At 44.2% G+C, this 13,531-nt stretch overlaps 1 protein-coding gene across 7 annotated transcripts in view; it reads left to right on the plus strand.

Moving 5' to 3' along the window:
- CAPSL (calcyphosine like) overlaps nt 1-13,531 on the plus strand; it is a 36,850-nt gene that overhangs the window by 18,430 nt on the left and 4,889 nt on the right. For 2 of the 7 annotated variants that reach the window (XM_015459079.3, XM_015459080.3), the window contains exons 2-5: nt 169-305; nt 3,645-3,822; nt 4,107-4,316; nt 9,107-9,210. In XM_015459079.3, the coding sequence (XP_015314565.1) occupies nt 169-305; nt 3,645-3,822; nt 4,107-4,316; nt 9,107-9,208 (627 nt within the window). In that variant the 3' untranslated portion in view covers nt 9,209-9,210. 7 annotated transcript variants of the gene reach the window in all.

Below are 13,531 nucleotides of genomic sequence, written 5' to 3' on the forward strand. Positions count from 1 at the left end.
TTGTTGCAGCTGAAATCTGGAAATTCTGGGATGTTTGAGATGGTTCTCAGGAAGTGGGTGGGAGAGTGTGCTGTGAATGTCCTTCTCAGCGAGGCTGTGGTCCCCCTACTGAGCCAGAGGCATGCAGGGAGGCATGAGCCCCACTGACCAGTGTGTATTCCCTCTCAGATGGCAGGGACCGCACGCCACGACCGAGAGATGGCGATCCAGGCCAAGAAGAAGCTCACCGTGGCCACTGACCCCATCGAGAGGCTTCGCCTGCAGTGCCTGGCCAGGGGCTCAGCGGGCATCAAAGGGCTTGGCAGGTAGGACCTGGGCTGTGGGCTGCAGGGAGATGAAGGAGAAAGGCAGAGTGTGGCCAAGTGAGGCTGAGACCAGCCATGGGCCCTCGGGCAAGTCACTTCCTCCTGGATCTCAGCTCCTCCTTTGTAAAATGCAGAGTTTGGAAGCATTGATCTCTGAGGTCCCTTGTGACAATATTTGGTTCTTAAATGCAGCTACTGGGACAAATCAAAGTGAAGGGAGAAGCACTCCCAGATATTAGAGACACCTAGAAGTGGGTGACAGAGGATGAAATGGTTGTATGGCATCATTGACTCAACTGACATGAGTCTGAGCAAACTCTGGGAGACAGTGAAGGACAAAGGAGCCTGGCATGCTGCAGTCCACGGGGTTGCAAAGAGTCAGACATGACTGAGCGACTGAACAGCAGCAAGTAGGGTAATGAGAGAGACAGTCCCTAAAGCGGTGACAATAAGGGCTGAATTATCCCAGGAGACTTGCATACAGTTCCCTTTGGTCTACAGTAGGACCTTGTTTATCCATGCTAAATGTAACAGTTTGCCTCTGCTGACCTCAAGCTCTCAGTAGTGTTCAGGAGAGGCTGAGAAATGACTCTGTATGTCCAGAGAAAGCAGTGGATGTACTATTAAAGTATTCACTGAGCTTAGGATCAATCATTTGGCATGAGTAAAATTTGAAAGTTCCCCCAAAAGAGGGGTAGTGAATTAGAATAGGGAGGGAGCAATAGGGATTTAGAGGCAGTTGCAGATTTTGTGTCTCCATCACTTCCAGGGACACAGGAATCACCTGCCACCCAGGGATTCCCTCAGTTTCACAGGAGAACAGCTCCTGTTCCCCACCCTCTGATCCTGGGATTAGTCCTCAGGCCTGGGAAACCTGAGTCGAAAGAGATTGTAAGCCTCCTAAGGGTGAGTCCTGGGTCCTGTTACCTATTTCCAAAGACTAAACCCAGTGACTGCCATGGGTGGGGCATCGTGCTCTCTCAGGGCTTTCATGGGTGAGCAAGGCTTCTCCAGGGTTCATGGAGAACTCAGGACACCAAGAGTCACAAGGACGGGTGTCTTCCTGGTGTGAGAAGTTGTGTGTTAGAGACATACAGAATGCCATGCTGGGGATCTCCAGCCTCCCACCTGGTGGCCATGAGGTTTCATTTCCAACAGGTTACTGAGCACTGGAATGTCACTTTCAACAGTCCCCCGCTCTTGGACCAAGCCCAGGTCTGTCAGAAGCTCAGGATGGGGGCAAATGGTTCCTGGTGGCCAGGCTGTCACGGTCCAATGGGAAGACCAGCCCACTTCCTTTCAACATTGTATCAATCCATCCTCCACCTTCGTGCTGGGGCCACAATCTTGTCCTTAGTGTAGACCCTTCGTGACAACCACTGTCTCGTCTACTCCCTGCCCCCCTCAGTTGCATCTCTCCTGCCATCTATGCCACCTCCACCCCACGCCCCTACCAGCCCTTCCACCGTGAACTAGTCTACTGTGAAAAGACACTGTCTCCTCCTTGGCCTTCTGCATGAATGTGCCCTCTGCCTCCTCCCCTTAACTGGTTTTGCCCTTCCCTACATTTCTCATCAAGGGTTGGCTGCCCCTTAGCCCCTTTTCTTCTTATTGTTAGACTGGGATTATGTTTCTTTGGGGGCCACAGAAGTAAAATGAGATTCTCGTCACATCAAATCAAGGATGCATGTGTACTTTCAACATGAGGCTGATGGTGGTTTAGTCTCTCAGTTGTGTCTGACTCTTTGTGACCCCATGGACTGTAGCCCTCCAGGCTCCTCTCCATGAGATTTCCCAGGCAAGAGTACTGGAGTGGGTTGCCATTTCCTTCTCCAACTATCAGAATGGCTTATCACCATTGGCCTTGATCTTGGTCTCCTGGCTGAGACAGTGCCTGGTTTCTCCTCTGTAAACTTGCTTTCCCCTCTGCCTCTCCATATTGGACTCTTCAAAGGGAAGTTCCTATGTAGAGCCCCACTTAGGGCCTGGGGAGCTAGTTTCCTCCTTCAGGACAGAGTATGAACATAATTTATTTGAAATTCAGCAAGAGAAATTTATCTTTTCTCCCACATTTATCTACTTATTCAAGCATTTATTTAAACCATTATTAACTCATGGATATGTATTTTATACTTTGGTTTATAACCCAACACATTTTTATTGTTCAAATTGTTTGTTTTGGCCTTGGGAGGTCTTTTGGCTGGCTTCTGTATCCGTTTGATGTATTTCCATCAGTGCAGAGATTCTTTGAGCACTTCTTTACTTTTTGGTGTAAGATGCTCCAAGCTTATCTTGCATATTTTTCTGCCCCAGTTCTAGAATCAGACATTTCTCCAAGAAGCTCACTTCCTTTTATTGGAGAATTGTACTTTAAACCAAGATCTAGACTCTAGATGTTTTTGTTCTGACTGAGGTGTTACTTCTAGATTCTCTTAACTGACAGAACAAGAAGATATAGGTGTATAGGCTAACCCCTCTCTCTATAAACATATCTGTAAATATTTTATATGTATTCATCTGTGTTTATATTAAGCTAAACGTGAGTTCCTACTGATATCTCCAACTCAATCCTTATTGATCAGATCATTCTAGCCCCCTGTCCTAGCTTATCTATAAATCCCCACTCCAACAGTGAGAAGCTTAGCTCCCATCATCCCTTTAATTGTTCGGATCCAGGGTACCCATATAGCAACATGGAAATTGTCAACTTGTATCTCCATGAGAAATATCTTTATCAACTGGAGTACAGAGGTTATGTGTAACTCATTTTGTCTTCAGTCTTAGGAACTCTACTCATTTCCAGAGTTACTTAAGTCAGCACTTTCATCTTTCCATCCCCCTTCAGTGAGATGGTCTCAAACTTTTATAAAACAGTTAAATTCTCTCAGCACAATCTGTATTCCTTCCTGGGATTCCCTGATGTGCTAAACAGTTTTTTAAAATGTATGCATTACGGCTCACTCTTAGTGCTGTGAGGTTCTATGGGCTTTAGCAAATGCACGTCATGTATCTTCCACTCTAGTGTCATACAGAGAAATATCACTGCCCAGAATCTCTGGGCTTTCCCCAATCTGTCTCCCCTTCCCTGCATTTTTTTTTTTTTTAACCATGTTTACAGTTCTGGCATTTTCAGAATGTCATATAATTAGAGAAGACAGTATATTTTTAAACATTTGTCTTCTTTTCTGAGGGGCTGGGAAGAAGCTCACCAGAGAAGAACCTAAGACTTTTGTCTTTACTTCAAAAAACCTTGAGAGTGGCTTTCTCCTTGAATTTTTATTCTTATATCTTGTTCTTTGTGTTTTTTTCTTCCTTTTTATATGTGTATATTATCTTCAGAGTGTTTCGAATTATGGATGACAATAACAACCGAACCCTTGATTTCAAAGAATTTGTGAAAGGGTTAAATGATTATGCTGTGGTCATGGAAAAGGAGGAGGCAGAAGAGCTTTTCCGGAGGTTCGATAAAGATGGAAACGGAACAATAGACTTCAATGAGTTTCTTCTCACATTAAGAGTAAGTGGTCCCATGAATCACTGTATCCACTGGGTTTGGCTTTCACGTGGTTTGAACTGGCTATCATAAGACTTGGTGTTTGGAAGCTGATAGCACACCATGGAGGAGATGGGCAGGAGACAATACAGGCTTAGGGATTTTCTGGAGCAGTCACAATGCACATCATTTAAAGGCACACAAATGATTGCAATTGCACATCATTGAGAGGAATCAAATATTTCACTGCAGATGATACAAGGAAAGCTCATCGACTTGTGTATGTGGCTTTTTTCCAATGTTTCTAGCCTCCAATGTCCAGAGCCAGAAAAGAGGTGATTATGCAAGCTTTTCGAAAGCTAGACAAGACTGGAGATGGTGTGATAACAATTGAAGACCTTCGAGAGGTGTACAATGCAAAACACCATCCAAAGTACCAGAATGGTGAATGGACGGAGGAGCAAGTGTTCCGGAAATTTCTGGATAACTTTGACTCACCCTATGACAAAGATGGAGTGGTGAGTGAAAGAGCTTAATCTAGTGAAATTTCTTTCTGTAATTATAAATGGGAAATGGGCCCCAAGCCTTAAAAAGACTTATACCATATATATATATATATATATATATATATATATAAAATAAATCAAAGTAAAATGTTTCCTTGGTGACTATCTAGAAAGCTTAGAACAAAAGTAGTAAAAATGTGTGTGTGTGCACACATATATTTGTAGGGGAGCCACATACAGCTAAATATCCATCATCTGAAGACTGTGGCATTTTGGTTAAAGGTTCTGTTTCTTGATTGCCATATTTGCCATACACAGCTAGCCTAATTTCAACAAACTTCATGCTAATACATATCCAACTTCAAAATGAGACCATAATTCAATTTTGGGGAACATGGTTCACAGGGCATCTCGGGATGCTGCCTGCCTTTTCACACATCCCCCTGAGCATTGTTTGTCATCACACTTCGCTACATGAAAATGTCATTTCAGGGAAGCATCAATTAAGGGAAAGCCAGATAACAGAATTTACTCTGATTTAATCTTTGGTGGGCTTTGAGATGAACTTACATTTCTAAACTCCAGTGAACTTAAGGACAAAAGCAACCACCCATTTCCAAGAACTCGTGTCTTCAAGTGACAAAACATGTTGCCTGGTAGGATAAGGAATACTGTTTCCATAACTGTATTTAAACTGAGATGGAATTGTTAGGTGGCTAGAATAGGAAACAGGAGTCCAGAATGGCAGTGGGTAAAAGACAAGAAAGGGAAAAGCCCACGAAAATAGAACAAAGGAAGGTCTGAGGACCGGAGTGAGGACCTCAGGTAGAACAAACAGTGCTCCTGGCTAGCCCAATTTACATAAGGCAGGCCCAAGGGGAGGAAAAAAACATATAAAAAGAGGAGCCAAAGGGCCGAGGGTCTCTCTCTCCTGCACGCATGCATGTGTGCGTGCACTCTCTCTCTCTCTCCTCTTCGCGTCTTTTGGGTTGGCATGCTCTCACACCTTGAGGATATATTTTTCTTTATTTTCTAAATAAAACTGAGCTGTAACATGGAGCTATAACACTGTCCGGGAGCTGTGATGCACCGAAGGCTTTGACGTCTGTTGCTTCAAATTTTTGTTGTGACGAGACAGACCCGAGGAAATTACACACTCCCCTGACAGAATGAAAGAAAACTGAAGTGGTAGCCATTCGTCATGTCTGACTCTTTGCGAATCCATGGGCTGTAACCCACTAGGCTCCTTTGTCCTTGGGATTCTCCAGGCAAGAATATTAGAGTTGGTGCCATTCACTTCTCCAGGGGATCTTCCCAACCCAGGGTTGGAATCCAGATTTTCTGCATTGCAGGCATAGTCTTTGCCATCTGCTGGAGTAGGGAATGGCAATCCACTCCACTCCAGTATTCTTGCCTGAAGAATCCCATGGAAAGAGGAGCCTTGCAGGCTACAGTCCATGGGGTCACAAACAGTTGGACATGATTAAGTGACTAATCTTTCTTTCTTTCTTTACCATCTGAGCCACCAGGGAAGTCCAAGACAGAATGTTGTCTGTCTTTTATCAACATCCAGAAATGGGATTTTTGACCCAGGATCAGCTCTGCTCTGAAATGCCCTGAAGGTTTAAGGTGATGGGGAAGGGATTTCCCTGTGTGGCTGGGGCAGCAGGACCCCGGGGACAGTGACTCCTGACCTTTTTGCCACACAGGAAGGCTTGATGTGGCAGTGGGCTGGAAGCGGAGATGCTGGAGATAGGGAGAGGAAACAAGCCTTCCTGTCCTAAAGGGAATTCCCCGCCCCTCCCTCCCCATTTTTTTTTTTTTTTTCTGTGAAACTTCATGGTGAGCCCTATGACCAAGGGGAGGGAGGTCTTTATGTCATTTCTGCTGACATTTTCCTGCCAGGGGCAGAGAAATATCCTCCATTTTAGCCTGAAGTGATTGCAGAAGTAGATTTTTAAAAGGAGCCTAGATTCTGTTGGGCAGTCAGATGCTTGGGGACAGAAACAGCAGAACTGTGTTTTCTTCCCCTGAGGCTGGCCTTTGATCTCTGAGATGGCAGTGGAAAAATAGTCAACTGTCATTTCCCCAAATTAGCCCATCTTGATGCAGGGTCCCAGCCTGTATCTACCCCTCTTCTGCAGGTGGTTCCTCCCCTTTGCCAGGGGAAACCTCAGCTGCCCTTTTCTCTAACCCAAGTCAGAATAGCCAGTTGTTGTGATTCAGCTGATTTCAAGTTCCCACCCCGTTTCTTCTGACATTTATCTTCACAAGCCACAGTAGGTTCTCAAATACTCAAAGTAAGGGTTATTGGGGTTTTTAGCGGTTATAGCATTTGATGTCACCTGAATTTCACAGACTCTGCATAAACCCCCAGCTCTCTGAGTGCTCATCATTCAGGGAATGAATTATTCATGCAGGTTGCTGGCAGCCCTGAAGAACTGCAGAATTTGATTGTTTTTAAGGGGGGGGGGGCAGGTGGAACACAAGGATTTATAGTTTTAACAAGTGTCCCAAATGACTCTTATTCACATTGGTATTCGAGATCTTTCCTCTCAAAGATTCAGAAGTGCCTGGTTTAATGACTAAATATATTATGCACACCCTGGAGGAGGAAACGGCAATCTACTCACTCTGGTATTCTTGCCTGGAGAATCCCATGGAAAGAGAAGCCTGGTGGGCTACAGTTACAGGGTCACAAAGAATTGGACATGACTGAAGTGACTTAGCATGCACACATGCACATATTATGCACAGAAACTTCACTTAGCATAATCATAAATCTAAATAGTATTTATTGAGCACTTATTATCGCCCAGATGTGCCAAGGACTTTCCAGGGATATTCCAGGGAGTAATGAAAATATTTCTTAAACCTGATGCATGATTGAGACTTTTCTAAATTGAGTCACATTTTAAATGAACAAAGAGCTGTTGCTATAAAGGAACTCCAGATGGAGCTGAAAGCTGGAGAACTGGGGAATGCAAAGCAGGCCAGAAATAAAAAAACTCAAGAAAGGAGCACATTAATGGTACTCTATAATTTTTAACAAAAGCTCTTGTACATGTATTCTTTATTTCTACTTCCAGGCATTGATAGGCACAGCTCAGTTACTAGCTCCATTCAACGTCTTTCTTCCTACTGCTTTTTACTCTTTTATGGGGTGGGGTGGGAGCAGAGAGGCAGGAGGAAGAGAGAGAAGGGAAGAAGAGAAGGAGACAAGGATGGATCCTATGACTTTTTTCTCTGTTCCCTTATAATTTCAGCACAAAATGCAAGTGGGTCAGTCAACTCATGATTCTTGTGTCGGGCGAGTGTGTATGCTCCTCGGTTCTGTCTCATCACAACAAAGATTTAGAGTGATGGACATTAAAGCCCTCGATGCATTGCAGCTCTCAGGTCTTGGACAAACCGTGTTATAGCTCTTAGACAAATCATTGTTACAGCTCTATTTTATTTAGAAGATAGCAGGAGAATCCATCCTCGAGGCATGAGGGCATGCGGACCCAAAGACGCAAAGAGAAGAGAGTGGAGGAGCATGCCAGCGCGCGGGAGAAAGAGACAGCACGCGCGAGAGCGAGTCCTTTGGCTCCTTTTTTTTTGTTTTTTTTTCCTCCCCTCTGGGCCTGCCCTATGTAAATTGGGCTAGCCAGGAGTGCTGTTTCTTCTACCTGAGGTCCTCACTCAGGTCCTCGGACCTTCCTTGACCTTCCTTTGTTCTGTTTTTGCGGGCTTTTCCCTTCCTTGTCTTTTAGCCACCACCATTCTGGACTCCTGTTTCCTATTCTAACTACCTAACACTTGGAAGAGATAAGAATGTTCCCCGAGACTTGGGGAGAGAAGAGTTTGCTGTTAGGGACTAGAAAGGGGTTTTGAATTATTTATGGATTTCACTTTTTGTGGTGTTTTCAATCCCTCATGACACTGAAATTTGAGGGCTAACTGGAAAAGTGATAACTTTCCCCGACAACCATTATTACTGTGTCTGTGTCCTCCCGTATAAGCTGGCCTGTACTTGGGGCTAAATTCACGGGTCATAGAGATCAAACCAAAAAACAATTATTTCCCTGAGTCAACTAATTGTGTCTGCTAATACAGTTGAATTAGAGCGCACTTGTCACATGGACCTATTTAAAAATACATTGGTAACTGCATTTCTTCTCTCTTAAAGGAAAGGAAAGTAAAATCTTAGCATAAGTAAACATATTAGTTGAAACAGGCATGGAAAGAGAGAGAACCCAAGTGGGGATGGAGTGGGGGGATCTTTTAGAACTTAACTCTGTGTCTGAAATGAATCATATGTATCTTAAAAAAGCATGAAGCCAAGGAGTATTTAACAAGAAATCTCTTTCCTTTTCTGTAGGATGGAGCTCCATTTTTAAAGGTAAAAAGCATGCCTTGTCTTGACACAAGAACATGAGGGTGGTATTTCTGACATGTCCCAGAAAGACGGTATTCACTACAGTTAAAGAACACATGTTTCTTATTCTGAGTTTCAGTCTCACTTACCTGGACAGATGGGCTTCTGCTCTTATAGGAAGACGAGACCTGCATCTCACTTTCCATTTAGGTTGGTTTGGAAATTTTCGAGACTTTCTTCCTTTATTCTTGTTGGCCACTCCCTCATGGCCATTCTCAACCTCATTTTTCTCTTTTTCTAGATCTATTCTTCAGTGGTGTCACTAAGAAGTCTACTTGACTGAAATTTCCCTCCCATTTACAGGTTCTAGAGATGTGCCTCAACTGAAATGGTGAGAAGCAAAGCTTTGTGTTATTTTTTTCCCCTGACTTTTACACTGCAGGTGACCCCTGAGGAGTTCATGAACTACTATGCTGGGGTGAGCGCGTCCATTGACACTGATGTGTATTTCATCGTCATGATGCGAACCGCCTGGAAGCTCTGAATGTATGACCTGGGAACAGGGGACTGTAACGGCTGCCATGTGGCTCCAAATGATTAAACATCAGCTCAAAACCAGGAGCAGCACTGAGTTCATATTCATTCCAGGGTTTCTTAGGTGTTTACATACACTGCATTTTCTAGGACAGAAGAAATAAAGGCATTAAGTATTTAACTGTCACTTCTCTGAGGCTGTTTCCTTAGTTCTAAAATATATATCAGTTAAAATAAGGTCCATAAGTCTCCTAGAGCCAGGCTAAAAAAAATTAGATTTCTTCCTTGGCTATTAATAAAATTTTGAATATTATAATCCCATCCAGGCACCCAGAGTGTTTTTCCACCTCCCATTAGATGGTCCATTTCTGGATTGAAGAATTTATCTATTTTTAAGACTGATGGTAAATCTTCATGAGTCTCAGTACCAATCTGGGGATCAGAAGAAGACTCCACGTTTGCCTCTATTTTCATAGAGTTTCAAGTTTCAAAGTTTTAAGTTTCAAAACTTGAGTTTCTCTGCTTGTGGTTTCAGTAAGCCTCAGTTTGGCCAATAGATTTAAAATGACATTTTGGGGTCATTTTAAAGGCTGATGTGAGACTAGACACCTTTTCCTTGAGCAGTAGAGTCAGGGCAGTTCCTGTGGTTAAATTCTGTTACTGGGCTGTGCTCTCAGGATTTATGTGGGACATCTCACCCCGTGAGTGGGCACATCATATCAGGGATCTGGTGGAATGTTCCTCTCTCCCCTCCCTGCTGTGGGCCCATTACGCTGAAGTTCCCACCAGCACAAAAAGACAGAGTGAGGCATAGACGAGGACCATGGGCACACCCCAAAGCAGAGTTTCCATCCTGACACTTCGTGGCTCAGAGTCTCCTGCTCTCAGGTCTAAGCTCTGGCTTCATGTTGTTGATGTGTGAGCATCTCCTCAGGAGAGGCTTCTAAGCAAAGGCAGAGCCTGCTGCTGGAGAGTAGATATTGAAACTACAGCTCTCTCTGCCTGTTTTCTGTTCCTGGGCCAGAGATCAAAACACAGAGACCAGGTGCTGGAGGTGATGACCTTGTTACTCGAAGACAGTCCCAGTCCTTCTTGTCATTCTGACCCTGGCTGCACTGCTCCCCCAGTTTGGGGACATAGACTGGAGTATTGGTCCCCTTTAAGAGCTTATGTATTCAAGTGGCCCTGGATTTAGGGTCAGAACACACTTGCCATTTTTCTTATCAGTTCACTTGTTTACTTGGTGAATTTGGAATTTGAGATCAGGATATACATTGATTTAAAAATTGTGAAAACAAAAGTTTCCGGGTGAGAATTATAGCAGTTGTTAAAGAGGACACGCTTCTTTGTTGTTGAGTTACCCTGATGAAAGGCTGGAAAAAGGACCTTTTTCTTGAGGGTGAGAGCAACTCTATATCATGGGAAGCTAGCTTTTTTGCAAATTAATTGCACAAATCTGGTTTTCTATTGGACTTATTATCAATGCTTATGTAGACAGTGGTTGTCCAAAAGGCACCAAATATTATAAAGAAACATGTAGGTATGATGTAGAAAACCAGAAGAAGTTATGAAGAAATGGACAGAAAAATATTCATGTTTTCTGCAGCCTGTGCCTTGCATATTGTGACTAAGGAAGGGGTCCCCGGTTACCTGGGCACACTGGTTTCAAGCCTGCTGCTCTAGATAATTTGTGTCTTTGATTCTGGGAATGACTCATGCCTCTGCTTAACTGGGGCCATAGAATAAACATGTGATTCTAGAAGGACTAGGTTGCAGCTATCAGCTTTGTCTTCCCCAGTAGTACTTTGCTTCCTGTCTAATTGGGGTGCAGGGCACTGCTATCAGATTTCTGATAATCCATGCCTCACAGTGCAGCTGGTCACATTCAGTTACCTCCCTTCTAATAGGTTCGGTTCTGGTTGACAGTGAGGATTCTATCCGCATTCCCCTCCACCCCGCCACCCTCCAGAAAACAAATCTAATAGCCTGTTGGTCAGGGTCACTCCATTCCTGCTGTCAGCCTTAACCTGTGACTAGGCCAGAAATCACTTATTATTTAAATCTATTCCTTCTGGTAGCAGTGGGAAGAACAGAGAAGAATCATTAAAAATCATTTGCTAATATTTTTCAGTATATATCTTCTTTTTAGTTAACTTATACAGTTAAAATATTACTCCCTTTGCAATTAAAAGCAAATATAAACTGACCACTTGGGTCAGAAGATAAAAGACAAAAAGGGTCTCCAGAAGAACACTTCAGAGCACTTTACCTGGACCTGGACAGGTTGGGCCTAGACCCTAGATATGATATTAGACAAGCAAGCCTAAGAGAAGAGGGTGAAATTGGCAGCTTTTCATGAAGCAGGAACAATGTATGAAAACATTCTGAGAATCAGGATTGCTGAGAACAGGCCGCCAGTATCTGCACTGAATCTGGGCCTCTAATCCCTCCCAAGGCAAACAAACCCAGGCCAGGCCAGAGAAGCCCCTGACTCAGCCGCTGTCAAGAGCTGCAGGGCATCCTGACTGAATTCCAGTTAGAGGGCAAATGAGAAACCCATGATGCACAAGTAGAATTATGGACTGAGGCAGATCTCCTCCAGCCAGTCAATGGGGCTGATTTCCAAAGTCATGTCAACCTTGATAGGATTTCTTCCCAGGCCCAGATGGTGCTCTGGGGGACAATGTATGGTATGGTTCTTTTGTGGTTTGGTGGCCAAGTACAGAGTCACATTTCATACAGTAATCAGATCAGATCAGATCAGATCAGTCAGTCGTGTCTGACTCTTTGCGACCCCATGAATTGCAGCACGCCAGGCCTCCCTGTCCATCACCAACTCCCAGAGTTCACTCAGACTCACGTCCATCGAGTCAGTGATGCCATCCAGCCATCTCATCCTCTGTCGTCCCCTTCTCCTCCTGCCCCCAATCCCTCCCAGCATCAGAGTCTTTTCCAATGAGTCAACTCTTCACATGAGGTGGCCAAAGTACTGGAGTTTCAGCTTTAGCATCATTCCTTCCAAAGAACACCCAGGGCTGATCTCCTTCAGAATGGACTGGTTGGATCTCCTTGCAGTCCAAGGGACTCTCAAGAGTCTTCTCCAACACCACAGTTCGAAAGCATCAATCCTTCGGTGCTCAGCCTTCTTCACAGTCCAACTCTCACATCCATACGTGACCACAGGAAAAACCATAGCCTTGACTAGACGAACCTTTGTTGGCAAAGTAATGTCTCTGCTTGCTGGGCCCCCTCCAAGTAGGCTGCATGCATCATGGTTTTAGGGTGAAGAGATATCCCATCAAAAAATATTTTTTGAGCCACTGCCACGTACCATGTTCTTTTCTAGGTTGTGGGGATAAGCAATTTTTTGTTGTTGTTCAGTCATTAAGTCGTGTCTGACTCTTTGTGATTCCATGGACTGCAGCACGCCAGGCTTCCTTGTCCTTCACTGTCTCCCAGAGTTTGCTCAGATTCATGTCCATTGAGTCAGTGATACTATCCAACCATCTCATCCTCTGCTACCCTCTTCTTCTTTTGCTTTCAATCTTTCCCAGCATCAGGTCTTTTTCAATGACTGTGCTGTTTGCATTAGGTGGCCAAAGTATTGGAGCTTTTTTAAGGGGTGGTATAAGATCAGTCCTGGGTGTTCATTGGAAGGACTGATGTTGAAGCTGAAACTCTAATACTTTGGCCACCTGATGCAAAGAGCTAACTTATTTGAAAAGACACTGATGCTGGGAAAGATTGAGGACAGGAGGAGAAGGGGACGACAGAGGATGAGATGGTTGGATGACATCACCGACTCAATGGACACGGGTCTGGGTAGACTCTGGCAGTTGATGATGGACAGGGAGGCCTGGTGTGCTGCGGTTCATGGGGTTGCAAAGAGTCAGACACGACTGAGTGACTGAACTGGAACTGGAAGCAATGTGCTAGAATAAATGCAAATAAAACTACTGGCTCTCACACCAGTCTAACTGCACACAGTCTTTAAGAAATCAGAGAGGAAGGGAAAAGCGGGCACTGAAATTCTCCTTTCTGTCTTGTCTAGCTTCTGAAGCAGGGCAGTTGGGACCCTTCACACAGTGGTATATTGGAGATTCCATTGTAACTCTGATGGATATAGACAATCAAGGAAAATACCCCTCTATTCTTGGAGGCAGGTCACTGGGCTTTCACTTCTCTTAGTGGGTGTGGATTGCCTCATTGAACCAGGAGAGTACCGACAGGTGATGGATGCTTCCACCCACATCAGGCTTCTTACAGATGCAATTTTTTCAGCTGATGTTTAATCAAGTGGAAATTAAATTAACCAAATGTGTTCTTGGATGGT

This window comes from Bos taurus, chromosome 20 (assembly GCF_002263795.3).
Source record: "Bos taurus isolate L1 Dominette 01449 registration number 42190680 breed Hereford chromosome 20, ARS-UCD2.0, whole genome shotgun sequence".
Lineage (NCBI taxonomy): Eukaryota > Metazoa > Chordata > Mammalia > Artiodactyla > Bovidae > Bos > Bos taurus.